The sequence below is a fragment of the Leptonychotes weddellii genome, chromosome 2, assembly GCF_054177405.1.
Source record: "Leptonychotes weddellii isolate Sample4059 chromosome 2, ASM5417740v2, whole genome shotgun sequence".
In the NCBI taxonomy this organism is placed as follows: Eukaryota; Metazoa; Chordata; class Mammalia; order Carnivora; family Phocidae; genus Leptonychotes; species Leptonychotes weddellii.
In genome coordinates, this window is record NC_138370.1 from 848,258 (window position 1) to 870,166 (window position 21,909).

Genomic DNA, 21,909 nt, shown 5'->3' on the forward strand with positions numbered 1-21,909 from the left:
AGCTACTGCATCCAGCAAGTCCACCCCCCGCTCATGCCCAAGAGAAAGGAAAACACACATCCACACAAGAACATGTGCAAGAACGTTCCGGTGGTATCGTCCATGACGTCTGAAAGGTGGACCATCGCCGAAGGGAGAAAACGCGGTCTGTCCACACGGATGAGCCCGGAAGCCTCGTGCTCTGCGAAGGATGCCACCCCAGAACACCACCTGCCGCATGATACCGCTAGGATGAGGCGTCCGGAACCGGCCAAGCTGCGGACAGAAAGTAGATTCTCGGTTGCCTGTGGCTGGGAGGCCACCGGTGGCCCCGGGGAGCGGCTCCTGACGGTGTGGGGTTGCTCCGGGTGAGGACAATGCTCTAACACGGACCGCGGTGATGGCCGCCCCGTCCTATGAACAGTACAACCCACTGAACCGCACACTTGAAATGAGTACACTGAATGGGATGTGAATTATGGCTCAAGACAGCTGTGAACACAAATGAAACCGGTTACTCAGGAGGAGTGGAGGGTCAGGGTGGAGGAAGGATGGGACGGGATGACATGGCTCAACACAGGGTTTGAATAGGAATCATGAGAATGTTCTACAGATTCAAACACCAAAATCAAACTAACAAGGATTCGAGAAGACTCACAAACTGAATGCAAACCAACCGATGAGCCCAGCTGCCCTTCGAGTAACGGCCCCGATCATCTCGCGGGGAGGAGGCTGGATTCAGCCAGCTTCCAGGAGACGCCCTCAGGCCGAAGAAGAGCACCCCGCAAACTGCTCGCCCTGCTGGGAGGTTTGGTCTTTGTAGTTGTACAGGGAAGCGATTCCGAGCCTGTCTGAGCGATGAGTCATTCAGTGATGATGCTGTGAAGCCATTCTCACTGCACAAGACGGGGGACAGGCTGACGCTGCGGTCAGGAGGGTCCAGAAGTCGTGACGGTCTACACACAATGAGCGCATCTCATCTCTTGATTTTTTTTTAAAGGGCACGGTTTTTGTTTTTTTTTTTAAGATTTTATTTATTTATTTGACAGAGAGAGACACAGCGAGAGAGGGAACACAAGCGGGGGGGGGTGGGAGAGGGAGAAGCAGGCTTCCCGTGGAGCAGGGAGCCCGATGCGGGGCTCGATCCCAGGACCCTGAGATCATGACCCGAGCCGAAGGCAGTCGCTTAACGACTGAGCCACCCAGGCGCCCCTCATCTCTTGATTTCTAAGTACCAACCCTCACTAAAAAGAACCAGGGTCCTTGGAGAGATGGCTGAATCCAATACAGGGACAATACAAAGAAGGGACGTCCTGTTGCAACAGAAAGGACGGAAGTGGTCAAAAGCAAGGACAGGGCAAACGAAAGGACACTGGGGCTGGTGCTCGCAAATCTGGGGCATTCTGAGCATCGGAACGTACAAGAACGTTCGTCGAGCCATAAGCTACTGTAACCAAAGTTAGAGCATAAAGAATCTACAAACCCGTATTGACAATAAACACTACACGGGAAGAAGGTAAGACTTGTCTTGACAACAGTTTCCAGCTAACGTAGAAGGAATCATGGCGTCCGAGGAGTAACAGTTGGCCGGCGTCACAGAGAGCTACATGGGCGGGCGGAGCTGCGGGGAGACAGGGCTTACACGCTCCCGACCCATCCCCACATGCGACCCTTTGTGACACAGGGAAAATACTAGCCGAGCAGTGGAGAAACCAGACAAGCCCCCATCCGGGGACCACAGTTAACATTACCAGTCAGGGGCCGACAGTTTGGGGTATCTGGACCTGATACCCCAAAACAGCAACATTTACTTGTTTTCCAGCCAAAAATGTGTAACCTGAATCCGATCCTGACAACACATCAGGCTGAGGGACATCATTCCTCAACCGTATCAGAGCAGGCTGGGCAGGTGGCAAGGGCGTGTGGGGCCAGCGTCAGAGCCGAGACAGAAACGGGAGAGCCCGTCACGTGTTCGCTGCCTTACGTTCTCGGGTTGGTCGCTACCGCCGTCCCTTCAGAGACCCGTATTTGGGGGAGCACACCCACAGCTCAGGGATAAAGCGATGTGCAGGGAAGCAGGGAGAAGGAGGGACAGGACACGCTATGTTCCCAACACAGACACCCTCGCCCGGGGAGGGAGGGAGGGAGGCGGGTGTTGGGGAAGGTGTGCAAATACAGAGCAGCAAGGTGCTGAGGGGACGCTGTGCACAAAGTGACAGAAGGCCTCAGCTGCCCAGGCTGACGACGAGAGTTCGGCCACACGGGACGGTGTCGCCCTCAGCGGGCTCTGGGCTCCCGGCCGGCTCCAGAACGAAGGGTGTGGTTTCTCTCCGCCTCTGCACGCTGGCCCTCGGGCCACCCTGAAGGGACACTACCAGGCTCTGGATACCCTGGAGTCAATTCCAGAACATTCTGCATTCCGAGTCATTAGAAGACAGAAAACAGATTCCCGGATTCCTCCCAGCGCCGTATTCTAGACAAGATCAGGCAAGACAACCCGCACTAGAGTATATTCTAGTTCCCGACCAAAGGGAAGAGCTACTTAAAAATAGTTTTCGAATCAGTAGGCCCTGCCGTGAGAGCAAACGGTAAACGTGGAGGTGAAGTGAGAGTTTGGGCGTCGTGTGTTTGCTTACCTACAGGGGGCCTGAACTCTCGCTCCTGACATCAGTCTGATGGGCGGCGGCGGCACGGGCCGGGCGCCCATGGGCTCCGTGCGGCCGCGTCTGCTGCCCGGGGCCTGCCAGAGCCCACACCTGCCTCCCGCCTGGCCCGCGAGCTCACGGGAACTCAGCTGGAAGGGACAGCAGGGCGTGGGTGGGAAGCAAGCGCCTGGTTCGGGGGCCCTGAGCACGGAGGTGTTCTGATCGCGACCCCAGGGCAGCCCTCCGGCTCGAGGTCGGCCCCACCCGCCCGCACCTTGTCCCGGGTGAGGGGCTGGGTGTCCTTCCTGCTGAAGCACAGGGTTGGCGGCCCACGCACCCGTCAGGACTTCTAACTGGTGCCGAGTCCGTGCCAGCCTGAGCAGGAGGCTACTGCTGTTAAGGGACCCACTGGTACACGGGACACCTGACAGGTGGCCTGCAAGTCAGGTGACCTCTCCACGTCCGACTGCGAGAAGGCAGAACGAGCCAGGCTTCTCCGCTTTGCTTCTATCCGTACAGTGTGCACAGCATGGAATAAAGGGAAGGCTGCTCGCCTCGTAGAACACTGAGCCACAGGTCACAATACTCCAGTGAACCACCATGCCATCGGAGGGACACGTGGATGCCAACACCCGCGGGGCAGAGAAGTCTGGCGGACCCCGCCTCCACGGGCCCCCGGAGGCAGGAGACCCTCCTGCAGCTCAGCCAGCTTTCGGTTCCCCACCAGGAATGTCCTTGCCGGGCGCCCTTGAGCAAGGCTGGTGCTGCTCGCCACCTCTCCACTCTGCCTCGTCTGGAACGCTCCGTCAGCCCGCGTTCGCGAGCACCTGCTCGCCGACGGGACCCTTCTGGACGGCCGCCTCAGGGCCCTGGGTCTGCTCACTCCCTGGCTCACTGCTGCTGAGTAGCTGTCCCACGCCCGGCCCTGCGGGACGCGGACGGACGGACACAGACCCCGCGCTCACCGACGAGGCCACCGGTGAACCCGGGCTGTTGCTAAACCGGCTGGCAAGGACCAGCCAGGGAGCCTCCCACATCGAGCTGAACCTCAGCTGACACCAGGAGTAGGCCCACGTGTGCACGTGGCTGTGTCCCAGCCACGTCTCCCACCAGCAGGTCAGGATCCCGAGCTGCCTTCAGTCGTCTGCGCCAACCGTGAGGCACTGTGGGTTACGTGGCCCAGCGCCCAGCAGCGCCCCGCGGCACGGAGCGGCAGCTGTGGGCGGCGTGCGGGGCGCTCTGAGGGGACCCTGGGGTCTGCGCGGAAGGACGGCGGGGGCACGGCCTCCCTGCCTGCAGGAACGCAGACGCGCAGGGGCGGAAACAGAGACAACGTGCTCTACCCCCTTGGCCTAGTTTCCCCCTTTTGAAAACCACAGCATGGCTACCAAGAGAAAGGGCAGGGCCACGCAATAATGATTTGTAACCCCCACGTCGAGGCCACGCTGGAGAGCCCGCGTCCTGGCTAAGGGCACGGCTGGCCCCCGCCTCAGGCACCTGTAACAGGAGAGTCCAGGCTCATGCTGCCAGATCCTCCCATTTCTCGAGATTCCAGAATTTCTGTCTGCTGTGTGTGCTCTCCCAGCTCAGCACCTGCCCTCCCTCCCCGCGGACGATGCGTGGGTCACACCGGCCGCCCCGGGCTCTGCAGGGGCCTCTCCCTCGGCAGCCTCACCCACGCACGCGGCTGGTGCGGGGTGGCCTGGGCCTGGCGCAGAGCCCGGGAAGCACCGCACAATCTGTGGGTCCTGGATCAAAAGGGTTCCAAAAGCCTCTTTCTACACAAACAGGCGTGCTTGTGTGTTCCTCATGGGAAGTCCCTGGTCAGAGGGAACGCTAACGGGTGTGTGTGCGGGGGGTGGGGGTAATAAGCTCATGTGTTGTCTGGTAGTTCTCTCCCTGCACGAGAACCGCATCTCTGTGAAGATGCACCGTGTCAAGGGTGAACCTGGGGAAGGTCCAAGTCCTCGTGTAGGTCAGACAAAAATTCAGCTGAGGCGGCTGGGGGGCTCAGTCGGTGAAGCGTCTGCCTTCGGCTCGGGTCATGATCCCGGGGGCCTGGGATCGAGTCCCACATCGGGCTCCCTGCTCAGCGGGAAGCCTGCTTCTCCCTGCTTCTCCCTCTCCCACTCCCCCTGGCTGTGTTCCTCTCTCGCTGTGTCTCTGTCAAAATAAATAAATAAAATCTTTTTAAAAAAATTAAGCTAACTACTTCATACCTTAATCCAAATTTTGAACGGAGACCGATCCTCAGTCTCTACCTCCAAGATAACGCAAGACTTGCACTGAAACAAACAGTACTGAGAGACAGGAACTGACATCCTTTTGGGTCCATAAACATAAGTTACTTTATTACACTTCGTCCCATCAGAACGCAGATCGAAGTCACTTCTTACGAGGACATGGCAGGTATTGCACACCTTGACCTAAGCATGACCCGCAGGTCGAAGCAGCAGCGCTGAGGACACAGCACTGGGAGCTCCGTGTCCCAGGACGAGCGCAGGCCGGGCGCCTCCACGACCCATAAACACATGTTTTTTGCAAACACGTCAAAGGGGCTTTCAATAAAAAACAAACTTTTAATTTTAACTGCACGGTCATGGCCAGAATAAAATGTGCGCGTGGGTCTCCCCCACAGCCCACGTTGTGAGCTGAAATGACCCCCGCTTTCCTAAAGTTTGTGCTGCAACACTTTGCAGACCCACTCTGTGCCTGTTTTCGCCGCCTGACGGAAACCCACGGGGCCTCCCTTCCGGCAGGGAGGCGCTGCTGTGGGGACGCAGGTCTCTGGTAAAGGCGGACAGGCCGCAGGGAGCTTTCAGAAGCGGGGCTGCCCGTGTCTCCCGGCACACGAGCCAGGCTGCTGGGACCTCCACCGGGCGCGGCGTGGCGAAGGCGACCGCCTCGGGAGGCACCGCCAGGCGCCCAGCAAGGGCTGCCGTGGAGTGAGCCACGACCGCGGGCCCTGCCGTCCAGCCCCTCGACGCCCGGGGGAAAGCGACCACTGCTCGGCCTTGACACCCACAGACGCACCAGCCACGGAGCAAGGGTCCGGATGGGAAGCCCAACGGCAACTCGGTCTATTCAGAACGGTTCTACGGTCCAGACAAATCCGATTACCAAACGTCTCCCGTGTTTTGCCGAGTGAGCCACAGAGCATGAATACATACTGCTTGTTTTCTCACGGATCCCGTGACCCACAAGCCTCATGGGCCCTGCTGTCGTGCACGCTCCCGTCAGGCGGGGTCCGGTCCCAGGCGGCGGCTCCTGCCCGTGGTCCCCACGCGCCCTGGACGCACGTGTGCACAGTGGGCTGCACGCTTCACGCAGGACGCTCTAACGAGGGGCACGAACGGGGCACCCAGCTCGGGGCAGTTCTCTCCAACTAAGCGGGACACCACGACCGGACAGGACACACGGCACGCGGACCGTGTGACCAGAGAGACCACGCGGGCGGCCACAGCGCCACGTCAGGCCCTCCCAGACAGGTGGCCCGGCCTCCACCACCGATGCCCTCCTTGGTGCCGATCAGGGCCCCGCATAGGTAGGCGCGCAGGAACAAACCACAGCAGACAACGGAGTTATGACGGCAAAAATCCAGCCCCGGAGGCAAACCGAAGCTTTAAAAACACTTTGTGGCTACGTGGAAATTAACATGAACGACACAGCTGGTCCGACTTGGAGACAGTGCTGGACTCGGAGCCCGTGTCTACCTGAGCCCGTGCGGAGAACGCCGGCGGGGCCCGGGGCCAGGGGCCGCGCGCTGCAGTCCGGGCCCCCAGCGGCTACTGCCCCTTCTTGGGCGGCACCTGGCCGTTGGCCCCGGTGGGCCGGCTGCTTCTGGGCGCCGGCTGCGCAAAGTTCCAATCCTCCGGGTGGAGCAGCTGCTGAGTCTTCTTGTGGGTCCAGTAGGGATTGAGGATGAGCGTGAGGAGGCTCAGTCCGACGAGGAAGAGCGCCAGGTGCAGCAGGTGGAGGCTGCTGAGCAGCCCGTCCCAGTGCCGGAAGCACACCCACCACATGTGATAGGTCAGCACCATTCGGCAGTGGAACATGTGAACCATCAGCCACTGGTTCAGCTTCCAGAACAGCGAGTCGGACCAGCCGGCCTGTGGACAGAACAGAAGCCGGTCAGTGCACTCTGCACGCAAAGGGTCCACCAGCCCAACACATCCCCGCAGACGCACGCACACTCCCCCCTGCCTGGGGCTTCTTGCGGGAAGGAGCCGCCCGCCGACTGAGCACCGCACGGACAGCGGGGCCCCTTCCTCACCCATCCCTTCTCCTCCTTCTGGCAGTTTCTCCCACGAGCAAAATCCAGTCTTCTCTTCAATCTCACGTTTAACCTTGAGCTCACACATACCGACCGACAGATCGAGCTCCCGTCTGGCAGCCCTGGGACAAGAATCTCCGAGAGGAGAGACGCTGAGGATGACACACATTTCCTGCTTGGAGTTTCAGTACTTTTATCCCAGGAGCCCATGGACACAGGCAGAGACGGACTTTCCTTAAAACAACTCTAAATTCACACTAAGCTAGTTTCCAAGAGTCACAGCCAAAACTGAACAGAGAACTTGAAGATGGTCCATCAGATCGTGGACGCCAAGGTGGGACCTCACCAGCACCAGGACATCTGGCCCCAGGACATCCAGCACGGGGAGGGCCAGCACCACATTCCAGCACCCCTCAGACCTCCCACATGCCAGCCTCTCCAACCTTGTCTCTGCTGAACCGAAGCCACAAAATCCTCCTCAGGAGCTCCATGCCGAGGTGGCCCCCAGGGTGACAGTGGGGTCCTGCGCTTGCAGAAGGGAACTCTGAGCGGGCAGCAGAACGCGGCCTCGGGAAAGGGAACGGTTCTACTTGAGCTACGTCCACCCAGTCCCGATGGGGACGCAGCAAACCAACCCCTGAATGTTTTTAAACAACAAGGAAGGAATCTTAATCTCTCATGGCATAAAAATGTGTCCACACAGCTCTGACACAGGAGAACGAGAATCCACGGAATTGATGACTCAGGAAAAATAAACTGAGAAAAACAAGGAACTTCCCTGTTGTCTGAAAAACTGAACTTACCCAAAAATAACTTCACAACAACTCTGCAGGGTCTACGACTTTTAGAGCAGACGTACCCATGCATGCTTTTTTCTACTGATAATTCAGTTAGTGAAATAACACCCCACAGAAGCACCCTATTTATGCGGGCAGAGTTTGAACACAAGCATGGACGTGAAGCGAGGAGACGGAAGGCCCACAGAAGGGCCCCTGGAGGCTCTAACAGCTCCCTCTGCGGGCACGTGGGTTCTCGGGCCTCTCGCGGGCAGCCTCCCTGGCGGAGTCTGTAGGGATGGACGCTGCCCGGCTCATGCAGCATGCCACCTCCAGACCCCGCGGGCAGCTTTTCACAGACTCACCAAGCACTTCGTTTGCTCCCACCCTGGGTTTGGTGCCACTCAAGGTGGACCGTAGCCACATGCTTCCCGTGGACCCCACGCTGCTGGAGCAACAAGCACGCAGGAGTGAGAGCCAAGGCACAAACCCGAAACAAGTGTAACACCTCCACACTAAAGGGGCCCGAGACACAGATGGGGAGAAGCTGAGACCAGATCTGTGTTCGCCGGTCCTGACAGCCACGTGACAGAAGGATAAAACCAAATACGCCTGCTAACTTTTCTGTAAAATCAGAGGGCGAGGCTATAGTTCTCGGAGGCTCCTGCCCGAAGGAGAAGCCACGACCGCCGTCAGCCCCCCATCAGCAGGAACCAGGTGCCCCAGCACTCGGGCGTGCCCCAGTCTGGTGAGAAACCGTGTGGCCTCTGCCAAGTGGTCCCATCACCAGGCCCAGAGGCGGCGATGGACAGCACTCAGATTGCCACAGGTGCTGTTCATGTACCCTCCTCCAACACCCACTGCAGTACTGGGTGCAGCCTGGACGCACACGGGGGGTGGGGACACACGATCCCAGCTGCATGGACCCTGCTCCCTTGTGCGAGCTTCTCTGGACTTGGCCACACTGTTTCCCAAGGGAACAAAGCACACATCTGCCCCGCGCGGCCTCCGCCTCTAGAGCTCGGCCCGTCGTCCGCGTTTCCTCCCCAGTCCCCGCCTGCAACTGGCAGGGCGCCCGATTACCACCAATGAGCGCATGCATCTTCTGTGGGGTCGTAGGAGTAGGCCACAGGTACACCTTTCTCAAGCACAGAAACACGGGAGGTTTGACGTTTCCAAAGTCAGATCGCTCCTGTGGAAGAGATCAGGCTTCGAGAGTACGAACTGCGGGGACACGGGAGCAGAGCGGAGCACACCTCAACGCCACCGCCCCCCACCCCTCCTTCGCACTTAGCAGCACGGACTCCGTCCCACTTTGCCATTCCCTCCAAAATTCACAGAACAAAGGGCTCTTCCCCATTATTCCCCTCACTGCTAAAAGTGGCCTTCTTAAATTATTAATGTTCGTATCACAAACATGAACTTTTACTCACAGAGTAATTATGTTCAGAAAGCTCGAAGCCTGAGAACTGAGCATTCTTCGGCATAACCCGGGTCACCTGGTGTCCAGCGTCACCACGTGCTCTGAGCAGGGACAGGGACAGCGTCGGTGACAGCATGTACAGAGCCGCTTTCTGCAGCACAGCATGGGGCAGGCGCACGGAAACCGACAGGCCTCATGCACACCCGGGCCAGTCGTTGTGGGTGAATTCTATCCCGAGGTTCGAGTCCTGTGCAATTCGTTTGTTAACTCTAACGTTTCAGAATCAGTCAGGAAGGAGATGCTAATAATAAGCTACTACTGGAGGCAGAGCCCGTCTTAAATCACGGTGATGTTTGCCGTCTTCAGGTACATCCCGTGCTATCTCAACAACTCAGACCTGGTGTTCTGGCAGATTCTTAAATCCGGATGCCCAACTACGCATGACTTTGGCAGCTTTACTGAAAGCTTAAAAGGATTTCAATACTGTAGGCAGCACTGACTTACGTTTAGTAGTATGTGAACGACAACACGGAACACTGACCTAAGCTACCTCGATTTGGGGTGCAGTTCTGCTGATGGGGTCTGCTGGCTTGGCAGAGTCAGGGTGCTAAGAAGTGAACGCACGGAGATCCCTTTCTCCATCCTGCACAAACAGCACCCAGCGAACTGCAGAGGCAGCAGAAAAATCCAAAACCAAGTCTCTCTCCCGAGCCCACCCACCGCTGGGAGTCTGCCTTCCTCCCGAGGATGCTGAGGACCAGAGGCTGGTGGCCACGCCGGGCCCAGACGGTGGAGACACAAGTCTGGAGAAATACACGTGAAGCCGTTCAACACTGATCACCACTATGGACTGGAAGGAGACAAGAAGATTTTCTTTCTTCTTTTTTTTTTAATGAAGTTCCAACAAAAAAATAACAAAAATTCCAGAAAACTAATCATCTGTTTTCTCAAACGTGGGCCTTACATCCCAGGCACGTCTGTCTTGTAGGTTTGGTGCAGGTCCCTGTTGACCACGGCGGTCCAGCCCATCCACGTGAGCGGGCTGCCCTGTGCGGGGGGCAGACGGGACAGGATGGCCGGACGGCAGCCCGTGTGTCCGGCACAGCCTCCGTCCACGGCTGACCACGACACTGGTGCTGTGCTCACGGCCACAGAATGCAGGGAAGTCTCAGCCCCTGCTCTCCAAACTCAGGAAGCCCCTCTCGTGGAGGGGACTTCCACAAGGAGAGAACTGAAAAGCCGCAGGGCATGCAGGACACACCGGCGGTGCCCGAGTCACGGCATCTTATCAAAACGACCCACCGCTGGACCAGCAGCCTCCATCATTTGGAGGTCGGCCGGCTTCACTCCTCCACTCCATTAACGATTTCCAGCCTTCCCCCAAATCACTGCTGCCTGAGGACCTCAACCGTCCGCAAACCCTGCACTCACGAAGCTCCCGGGCACTGAGCAGCGGCTACAGCTCCCCAGCCGGAGGGCCGGCGTTCACGGGCCAGCCCCGGCCCTCCCCGAGCTGCCCGGCCCGCCTGCTCGCCGCGGCACCTGTCCCCGTGCTCACACGTCCTCCTGCGGCACAAGGCGGGGGCAGCCCCGGGGGACCGCAGCAAGGCCAGACGCCGGCGTTTGCTACGTGTGAACGGTCTGCCCCACGAACACCGGTAACTCACTCCGATGTTCCCACACTGTCTACCCCAGGGGACCTGAAGGCACTGACGATTCTTCCTGCTTCTCGATTTTCTCCCGAAGCTACCACAGCGTTACAGAAGTGCTCAGGGCCCTGACCCATTTGTGGTGACTGCATCAGACATTTACGAAACAAAAAGCAGTATTTCATGTTTCACATAAAACATCCTGTGAACAGTGAGCCACAGAAGATGGCGAGAAATCTGTGCTAAAGACAGAATTCTCAAGAGTCTCACCTGAACATTTTGCTATCAAGATGGTATCCAGAAAACATACAGCTTCTAAAAATACTGTTTTACAAACAAAAAGGCAACAAATACTACACAAATAGTGATGGTAGGTCCCGACACCTCTGATCGGTAGAAAAACAACCTTATTCAGAAACACAAGCGTAAGACGACACGCAAGCTATGACAGACATCAGAAGACAGCGGACAGGAAGCCGGACCCACCCTCCCCGCAAACACCCGGATTCAGCACAATGCACACACAAAGCTCCTTTGTGAGAAATCAGAAACCCTGGGGAGGCCCCTGCATGCGGGGGAACGTGAGCTGCCCTCGCCGTGGAAGGGAGGGACCCTCCAGCAGCACAGGGTCAGGAGGAGACCCCAGAAGAGGGAGGAGTTGCTACATGCGTCCAGCACCCCACCCTTTCCGAGGGGCTGGCGGAGGACTGGCCTCTGTCTGGTCGGTCCTGCAGGGTCCAGCTGCCGGGCCCCGGGGAGAAGAGAGGCGGTGGCTGGCCTGGCAGACCCCGTAGCTTCTGCCCCCGACTCCAGCTCCGCACGGAGGGAGCAGACTGCACAGCGGCCGACTTTCCCCCGGGGAGGGACAGAGCCGGCAGAGAGCCCCAGAATCTCTGGCCAGGCTGACCAGTGGGGTTGGCTCCCGGTGAGGACAGTGTGTGGAGCCTGGGAGAGGCGCTTGCTTTGTCTGACACACAGGCAGCAACAGCCTTGGGCAAGGGCAGGGTCGGGCAAAGGTGTTCCCAAGGTCAATCTCCAAAAGCAGACCCTAAGGGACTGGAGTTAAATGACGTATCTGACAGAGAAGGACCCGTAACTGTCACGAAGATGTGAGTCACCGGAGTCACGAGAACAATGCATGAACCAAATGAGAATTTCAACAGAGACAGAAAATATTCAAGAAAAAAAAAAGTCCCAAAAGGAGATCAAGGAGCTGAGAACACTTAGTAAAGGAACTGAAAACTTGACTAGAAAGCTTTGCCAATGTGATCCCCAGTTCAACGCCATTCCTACCAAAATCACAATGGCACTCTTTGCAGAAATAGAAGAAACCATTCTAAAATTCACGGAAAACCACACAAGACCACAAACAGTCATTTGAGCCTTGAGAAAGAAGAACACGCGGAGGCACCACACTTCCTGATTTCAGACTATAATACGGAGCTACGCAAAACGCCATGGCACTGGTGGGAAGGCGGGCACAGAGCCCAGAGGCCGGAAGGAAATCCACCGCGGACGCTCAACTCGTCGACCACAGAAGGGCCAAGAACCTACAACGGGGAAAGGCCGTCCCTCCGACAGGTGGTGCTGGGAAGACTGGGCTGCATTCCTACATCAGACACAAAAGTCAGAGTGGGTTGAAGGCCCCAAAGCTAACAGTCCTGGAAGAAAACATGGGAAAAAGCTTCACGACTCCAGTCTCGGCAACGATTGCCCAGCTGTGACACCAAGAGCGCAGGCGACGGAGATGAAAATAAACTGCGACCGCGTGAAGCTAAGAACTTTCAGGGCAGAGGCACAAACACACGCCCCACAGTGGGGGGCGGGCGCCTGCAGACCGGTGACCAGCAGCAGACTACTCTCCAATGCAGATAAAGAGCTACAAGGCGCGAGTGGAAACAAAACTCTGATCCGAACATGGCTCAAGGCGGTGAACCGTTTTCGGGAGAAGACACGTACGTGGTCCACAGCTGCATGAAAGTGTGTAAGCTCGCTGATCACGAGGGAGAAGCAAACCAAAACCACATGAGACCGTTGCACACGGGTCACGATGGCGAGAATCAACAACATGCAGGAGACCAGTGTGGGCGAGCACGTGGAGACACCGGGACCCTGGCACGGCGTCGCGGGAACGGAGAGGGGGTGGCCGCTGTGCAGAACAGCACGGAGGTTTTACCACGTCATCCAGTCATCCCACTGGTGAACGCTCTTCCAAAATAACCGAAATCAGGATCTCAAAGAGCTGGGAGCACCTCCATGCTCACTGTAGCGCTATTCGCAGCGGCTAAGATGCGCCCACGACCCAGGTGCCCACGACGGACCCACGGACACAGACAGCGTGGCGCCCACACACAACGCAAAACCCGTCTGCCTGAGAGGAGATTCTGCGGTGGGCCACGTGCGTGAGCCTTGTGGACACAACGCTCGGAGGAGTGAGCCTCCACTTATGTATCTAAAGTAGCCGAGTTCACAGAACAGTGTGGGGCGGTGGCTGCCCGCAGCTGGAGGGAGAGGAGGCTGGAAGCTTCGGCAAGCACGGGGGGCAAACTCGAGGGCTTGGCCGTGACACGCCGTGCCTGTGGTCTGCAGTAACGTCCTGTCCATGTAAGAACTCCTGAAGCGGGTGGATCTCATGATAAGTGTTAAAATAACATAAGATGAAATAAAAATTTTTAAAAAGATGTGTGTGTACATATATAGTTTATGGATTCTTTTTTTAAAAAGCATTTGAAAGAAAAATACCATGTTTTCTGGGGCTTACAACATCCTATCGACTAAGTGCCAAGATCTAGAGAGTCTTGTTTTGCTACGGAGCTAGAAGCCTAAGAGATTTGCAGTTAGAACACGGAATTCAGCCAGGAGGAGCTGCTCACGGACTCCGCACACTGCGATTTAGTCTGGGGTGACCACAGAGCACGGTGCCCGAGGAGCGGGCTCCCCCACCGGTGCAGACCAGGGCAGCAGCAGCAGACGCCCCCCGTGTCCCGCCGGAAACACTCACCTTTAAGAGCATCCAGGAAATGCAGGTGAAGGGGGTGCTGGCCTCCAGGAGCAGTGTGGTCATCGCCAGATAGTGGCCAGCTTCCAGGTTGACCAAGGAGCCAAGAAAGCCAAGAAAGGCGAAGAGATGATGGGCCACCAAGAACAAGTCAAACGTGCGGAAGAGCGCGTTGGACAGGTGAACCGCTACATTTTCGAAGAAGAAGAACCCAGTTGCCGTGGCGATGTGGAACCAGCACCAGTTCTGCTGGCCACGCACCTTGTCGGCTTGCAGCACGGAGTCCACCAGCAGGGCCCACAGGCCTGCAGCCGTGCTCTGAATGCCAAACACGGCGCGCGTGGCCGCCAGGTCCCAGAAGACCTTCTCTCTGGCCACCAGAGAGCGGTACGTGGCGTTGAGGGAGGACGACAGCTGGTGGCAGACCACGAAGACGCCCAGGTAGAAGACGAAGCCGGCGACCGCCAGCGTGGAGCGGATCTTCCAGGACGTGTAGTCCAGGTCGAAGATGCTCTCTGCCGTGCCTCCATCGCTCACAGGAGTCATCCTCCTCGACTGAGTCTGCCGCGGGCGTCCCAGGCCCACGCCCCAGCTCTCCAAGAACGCAGAGTCGGTGTGGGTGCCTCTGGGGTCTGCATGCACCCGTCTGCCACCTGCAGAAGGACAGACGGGTCACTCCGCGTGGACCAGGCAGGAGCGAGCCCACAGCCCCGCTCCAGCAGGACAGACGCACTATGGTAATAAGGATTTCTAAAAACCTCTTCACCGTATCTGAAGACACACGCACCACAAGAAAACACCCACACCCGTTGGCGGTCCAGGACAAGGCCGGGAGAGGAGCCGGGAGCTAGAGCGGAGTGGAGTGGACAGGCCGTCCTGGACTCTGCCATGGGCCACCCGGGAGTCACGCTGTGGGCAGGCTCCACGGGGTAGCACGTGTTCAGACAATCACACAGCCGTGGGCTCTCGCCCGGAAACCGGAGACAGGAACACTGGCCTGGTCGTGCGCGGTCTGCAGGGCCACGTCCACGTGCCCCAGGCCCGCCACCCCCCGCGTCCCACGTGCTGGCTTCGGACCGACTGCAGCCCGGGTCACACATGGCAATCTCTGCGGTGCGCAGCAGACGCGGTGGTGAGAGCATGAGGATGCTCGTCACCTGTAGCCATCCGCCCTTAAAAAAACCACAGGAAAACCTGAGTCCCGGTTCCGGTCTGTTAACCCGCCAGGCAGCGTCAAGTCTGCCCTCAGTCCCCCGTCGGAAGCAAGTGCGGGGACTGGATCGGAGGGGCGAGGCCGCCGTGCATGCCCATCTGCGGACAGTGGGAATTACTGCTCCCCGGAGCTCCCCCGGACCCCCCGCCAGACCAGAGCATCGCCAGGGCCTTCTTGAGTCTCCAAGTAACTCGCTTCCAACCATGAAAACGATCCCCTGCGCCACAGACAGAAAAACATCAACGGAGCACGTCCCCGAGGGCCGTGGGTAGAGCTCATGGCTGCCCTGTTCCCAAAACTCGTGCTCTCCTACAACCAGGGGCTGCCTGTGGGCAGAGAAAACATCACGAACACACTTACCTATTCAAGAAACAAGTTCAATTGAAATAAGCCAATGACTTTCCTCTGTTAACAACGTAAAAACAAAAGTTCATCCTTTCATTGCCCAGAAATATAAACTATTTATTCTTTTCACAACCAACCCACTTCCTACGTAGGTTCGACAAAACTTGGGACATCACGGGAAAATGGACTTCAAACCTGATTTCCAGTACATTTAAGAAGTTTCTTGACTCCGCGTTAGAAGATGGTTGTCGTTTGGGTTCTTCTAGTTAGCAGGACAGAGTGGACTGTAGTCACCCCCGGAAGAACGCCGTACAGGTCTGTGCTCCTGCCCCGTTCAAGTCTGAGCCCTGTGCTCTCAGGACCAGACCACACCCCGCCCTGCACCCTGCTCCACGCTCCAGCCCTACTCAGCCTTCTAGTTCCTTTAAACCCACCTGCCTTATTACCTCTGGGCTTCGGCTCCCGCTGGGTCCTGTACCTGAGTCCATGCACCTGCCCCGCCTGTCAGCCCCTCTTACCTTTCAGATCTCGGCATCAGTGCCGTTTCTCCAGAAGCCATCTCAGACCAGAGGAAGTGCCACGGACTGCCCACCCTCTGTCCCCTCCACCGTTGTATCTAGACACGCACTCTGACTACTGCTGGGACCCCTAACCTCCCCCAGACCAGCAGCTCTCTGAGGCCAGGGCCATGCCCACCTGTCCATCACCTTGCCCCCACTGACGGATACAGCACCTGGCACAGAGGACCCACTCAAGAAGCACTTGTTGAACATATGCACAGATTTCAAATTACGCTCACACGGTCAAATTTATGTAAGTTTGGACGTGTTTTGTTTGTAAAACTGCAAACAGCAGTCTTGAGTCTTCCAAACAGACAAGGACGTCTGAAGCTCCCTATGTCAGACTTTCAGGGAGGGGACCCCCAGGATCAGGGGCTCACCAAGGGGCCTTGGAGGCCTGGCCAGCAGGTTCCCCCGGGTCCCGCCTGCCCCCCACACCCCACAGCTTTGCAGGGGCTCGTCGCACACGGCACTTCCTTGGGGAGCAGAGGACTCTGCCTCACATCTGGTGAAGGAAGAGCAGGCCTGCAGGGGAATCGGGCTGCCCACAGCAGACCTAAGACTCTCCATCCTTGGGGAGACACCACATCGAGCAGAGCGTCCAGCCACAAGCATTAAACCAGCTGTGAATCTGTGAATATTCAGTGAAAAGCAGCAAAATGGCTCTTCTGCCCAGACGGTTGCCATGACCAGTCAGGACACAGAACATACTAGCTCATTTAACCCAAACCATAAAGGAACCATTTCCAACCACTGAACTCTTGGATTTGATAACGGTCCTATAATCAAAGGCCAGTATCACAGAAGTGTTTGTTTTCCTATTTCTCAGTGAACACGACCTCTAAAGTAGGCTGGCTCTCTGTCAGTAGGAATCTGGCTCTGGGAGGAGAAAAGACGAGACCACACCCATTCGCTCCCTTTCTACCCAGGGCTCTGGGTCTGCCCCAGTGCATGTGCCCAGGAGTGCTCTGTACAGGACGGGACTGCAGGTGTCCAGCCGGCTGCTCCCATGGGTTCACAGGCATGTTCTCTCTTCCTCACACATCCCAGAACACTTGCGAGTTCATGTGCACACAGACCCAGTTTAACACCAGAGGACAGGCTGGAAAGAGCGCTTGGCTCTGGGTATCTGTGCACAGATGTGTGTGTGTTTCTCCCCCTCTGTGCTCTGACAACTTAAAAACCTCCCTGGCTGGGGAGACTGCCCGCCTAGGGCCAGCCCGCTCTTACGAGATAGCAAATCAGAGAACTAACCGATCAGAGCCTTGCCTCCCCCGTCTGTCCCCGCACCCAGGAGCAACATTCCTCTGCCTCTTGCCACCCCTATTGCCCAAAGCCCAGCAAAATTGTTCAAAGTCACCAGTCCTGGGGGCGCCTGGGTGGCTCAGTTGGTTAAGCGACTGCCTTCGGCTCAGGTCATGATCCTGGAGTCCCGGGATCGAGTCCCGCATCGGGCTCCCTGCTCAGCGGGGGGTCTGCTTCTCCCTCTGACCCTCCTCCCTCTCATGCTCTCTGTATCTCATTCTCTCTGTCTCAAATAAATAAATAAATAAATAAATAAAAAATCTTCAAAGTCACCAGTCCTGAATCATTCACCCTGTCCTGCCTGCTTTTCCCATGGAAACCCCAACAAAGGCCGTGGCCTAAGGCTTCCCCTGCCTCCTGACCTAGTGCTTCTCCGGGGGGCGCAGCATGGGGTGGCCTGGAGTGCCTTCCGTCTCTAGGACCCATGAGTATAACGGCCTTGGTCTTCCTGAGCCTCTGCTCCGTGCCCTCTTGTGGCTGCACCTACTTCATAAAAGCACGCAGAACAATCTGGTTCTGCAGCAAGTCACCTTCTAAACCCATGAGGATGGGGGCCAAGAGATTTACAGAGCAACTTCCGGTAAAGATCTCCAGGGTTCGGGAACGAAGCCTCACGTCAAGCACTTCAGTGACCAGGAAAAGGTTACCCTACACAAAACTGTACATTGCGAAAATACGGACTCCTCCCAAGATTTCTTCTTGTACTCTTCCACATGGCAGTCATGAGATCTGGGCTACAGTTCCCATTTTGCCACGATCGCATCAATATGCCCTTAGCCAAGTCACCTAACTTCTGTGGTGCCTTGGCCTTGAAATGGGAGGGTCCCCGTGACTCCAGGACTCAGGCTCGCCCCACTGGAAATGGCCAGTACAGGTGTTGTTTAGGGAGGTCCAGGTCAGGAGTCAGGGACTCCAGAGTGCCAGGCCCAAAGGAACAAGAACAGTGTGTTCTGATCTTGGTTCCACTACTTCGGAGCTAAGAAAACACGTTTTGTAATCTTCGTGGGCCCCAGTTTCTGATGAGAATAAAAAAATGCACAGAAAAGCAGGATAGTAGGGTAGTGCTAACCAATACGAGGCACCCATTATGGGCTCCGCACAGGCCACTAGGTCATTTAGGCTTTACAGTGTCTCCAGTTTCCGTACCGAGCCCAGGCTCGGCCCCCTTGTTTCGGACTGGATTGGCACCTGTCAGAGACTTTAGAGCTCCCGCCCCTGGTGCACGCAGATCACCAGCAGAGGTTCTCTGTTTGGTCGGTTTCTTCCCTACCTATGGAACACGCCCGGGATGGGGCCACCTCCAGACTCGGCCTTTACTGCCCTGGAGTGATGGCCAGGCGTGGGCATTTTCTGTGTGGCCAGGTGCCCTAGGGCAGGTACAGAGCCCCTGGACTGGCATGATCTCCAGTCCCCATCTGGTTGTAAAAACCGCGGACTCGGAGGTAGAATGGTTTAGTGGCTTCCTTCTTCCAAACCAGGCTAGCATAACCTACATGCCTTAATGGGTTTGACACATGAGCAGATACAATTTAAAAAATCAGATTATCCTGCTGGAGAGAAACCTGGAAAGCAGGCCCCCGTGAGTCCCTCTTTCCTGCTGCCCCTCCTGCCGTCCCTGCTCCCCAGCAAGCAGCATGGGGACAGGCAAGGGCCTGACGCTCCGGGAGGGGAAGGCATGTGCACCGTCTGTCCCGGGTGGGTACAGGGCAGGCTCCTGAGCACTTGGGAAGAGGCGGGAGCACAGACCTGTTCCTGGGTCCACATGTTCTGAACCACATGCCTGAGTCCCTACCACGGAGACACTGAGGCAAGGATGGAGGAACAGGGCTCGGCGGGGAGGCCCATGGAAGGTGGCCACAGGCAGCACAAGCACTTTCCCTGGGTGACAGGGACTGGTTGCCAGGGCTCAGAAATCCAGGAAAAGCCCCGGGCCTTTGAAGTACACCACGGCACAGCCCGGGGCCGGCTGCCAGGTCTGGGAGCCTCCTGGACTGCCTTTTTGAAGATGGTTTCGGATCTAAACACAGAACTGCAGACAGGTGAGGTCAGACACAGAAACGGACAGCAAGGCCGGAGCTGAGACAGACTGTGCCAACGAGAGAAACCGACAACTCACCCACCGCCCCCGTTCTCTCCCCGTTCTGATCCCCATCCCTGCTCCAAGCCGGATCTCACATGCTCCTACACAGCGGCCGATGCGGTGCCTGAGCGATCCCATGCTGGTCTGGCCTCATCCGGCACTGTGGGTGTCTCGGGGCCCCTGGGACCAACAGTACCTCCCAGCTGGGGGCGCTCCAGCGAGGTGAACCACCAAGCGAGGAAGGCCAGGCCTCGGGTTGCAGGGAACTGCAGGGACCCCGTCGGGGCAGCAAGTCAGCCTCCCCTGGAGCCCTGCGGAGGTCCCACTGTCCCTTCCACAGCGTCACAGTGCTACCTGAATCCACGCACCCACAAAATCCACCAGGCCCTATTCCGGAAAGGCGGCGCAGACGGGGTGGGGCGGAGTTCCATTTCTCCTTTTGTCTTCCATTGGCCCGTCAGCGCGACCACATCCCCCCCAGCTTCGATGGCACAGGGGACACCAGGGTCACCTTCATATGGGCCTGCAGTGCAGGGGCAGTCACGGCTGGGGGTCACTGCTCCCTCGTGGGTACAGCGGGAGGCCCGGCAGCGCACACGCAGCTCTTCCTCCATGTGGAAGGCTCCGGAGCCCAGGCCCTACAGCCCTGCACCTCCGTGGTAGAAGAGCTGTGGCCCAGAGGCGCTGGCTCCTGGAGGGGCCCGGAGCCCCATCCCTGACTCGCTGCGAGCCTTGTCTTTGGGAAAAATCAATCTACAAACCTCATCTTTCTTTCTTGTATAAGATTTGGTGGTTTAAGCTGATGCATTGCACTGGACCAGGCGTTTTTTAAAGAATTCCTGGGTGTGAGTTTCAGGGCCATAGTGATCCAGCGGCCGCGTCTCCAGGGATGGGACTCTGCGGCCACCAGGACCCTTGCAGCTCCATCTGACACCCACTGATGAATTCATGGGGGTGCTAAATTGCTAAAATACCAGTATTTTTGCATTTGACTGCAATAACTGATCCAAAACTTGGAAATGAAGTCAAAAAGATGAAGAAAGGTTGCGTGCTTTTCAGGTCCTGCTGGATTACTGGCTAATAAAGCCCCTGAGGATCATCTGACTGCGGGAGACAAGTGTCACTTCCTGTTTCCCCGGGGACTGGCCCTGTCAGTGAAGTGACACGCTGGACTATGACAACGGTAAAGGGCTGTGATCTTCCTCTCAGCCCAGGGAGAAAGAGATAATGGAAGGCCATGGTTTCATTGCACTGGAGGTACCCACCAGCGCCCGCTGGACCCTACAAGCCTATCTGAGCATTCCTTTCATTCACTGGTTTTGACGGGCTTTGTCTTCCTGCTGGATCGACCATCCATGAGATCAAAGTAACCTAACAAGGGTTCCCTGCTTGCGTGAGAATTATGTTTGTAACGTTTTCAGAATTATGCTTTGGCAGTGTGTAAAAATATTTCATCCAAAGTAAAAAAAAAAAAGAGAGACTCAAGGAGCAAAATTTAGGAAATATGAACAAGCATAAAAACACAAAAATAAAATTCTGTAATCCCCTAATCTCCAGGGAGCGCTACTGCTTTGGGTTCAATCATTTGCTGGTTCAATCATTTCACTCAATATAAACTCTTATTTTTTCCCATAAAAAGGGATCAAGTATACACACACTGCCTCGCACCTGCTTCTTTCCTCTCCACAATACAGGACTCCGGTGCAGAGTGTCTCCTCCTGGCACTGAGACCCTCCCCCTCCCGGGGATGTTCTGCTACATCCAACACCCCATTAGGTTTCCCCCTTTCTCACGGTCTCAACTGCTCTGCAGAGAACTTCCTGGAGGCTCCAGAGAGAACCCACCTCATGCTCAGCTCCAGTTTTTTAGGGATAGGAGGTGCTCAGTGAGAACCTGAACAGCAAATAGGGCCTGGAAGGTGCTGGAGGAGGGCTCACAGCTGAGGCCCCGCTCCTTCCCGACCCCCAGGGCTGACCTGCACAGAGCTCCCCTAGACGCGGGGGTGCTCCCCTGCACAGGGCTCCCCTAGACGCGGGGGTGCCCCCCTGCACAGGGCTCCCCTAGACACGGGGGTGCTCCCCTGCACGCAGAGGTACTCCCCTGCACAGGGCCCCCCTAGACGCGGGGGTGCCCCCCTGCACAGAGCCCCCCCTAGACGCGGGTGTGCTCCCCTGCACAGAGCTGACCTGCACAGGGCTCCCCTAAATGAGGGATGCTCCCCTGCACAGCGCTGACCTGCTCGCGGGGCTGCCGGAGCCCTGCCCTACGCGTCCCCGCCTCCCAGTCCAAGCCGGGGCCTGGCTCGGGCCGCGCGCGCCCACACAGCGCTGCACCGGAGGGGAGCGCGGGCCGGGCCCCAGCGGAGGGAACGACCACCCCGCCCGCTCGGCCCCGCGCCCATCCGCCGCGGTACGCGCTGTTGCACTCACCGCAAGGCCGCTGTCACGAACGCGCCGCAAACGCGACCACGCATGCGCACCCCCGTTGGGCGGGGCCTAGAGCGGGGCCGGGCGGAACCACGCGCGCAGGAGCGGGAGGGGGGGTTGCGGACCGGATGGAACCACGGGCGCAGGAGGGGGGCGCGCAGACCGGGCGGAACCACGGGCGCAGGAGCGGGGGGGGCGGTTGCGGACCGGACGGAACCACGCGCGCAGGAGCGGGAG

At 57.6% G+C, this 21,909-nt stretch overlaps 1 protein-coding gene across 1 annotated transcript; it reads right to left on the reverse strand.

The window, feature by feature from the left end:
* Positions 1 to 4,947: 4,947 nt before the first annotated feature.
* On the reverse strand, positions 4,948 to 21,778 carry CLN8 (CLN8 transmembrane ER and ERGIC protein). The gene is made up of 3 exons (XM_081806907.1): positions 21,676 to 21,778; positions 13,747 to 14,396; positions 4,948 to 6,733 (listed from the first exon to the last, which is right to left on the reverse strand). The coding sequence occupies exons 2-3, from the start codon at positions 14,287 to 14,289 to the stop codon at positions 6,410 to 6,412; spliced, it is 867 nt and encodes a 288-aa protein (XP_081663033.1). The 5' UTR covers positions 14,290 to 14,396; positions 21,676 to 21,778; the 3' UTR covers positions 4,948 to 6,409.
* Positions 21,779 to 21,909: the final 131 nt, after the last annotated feature.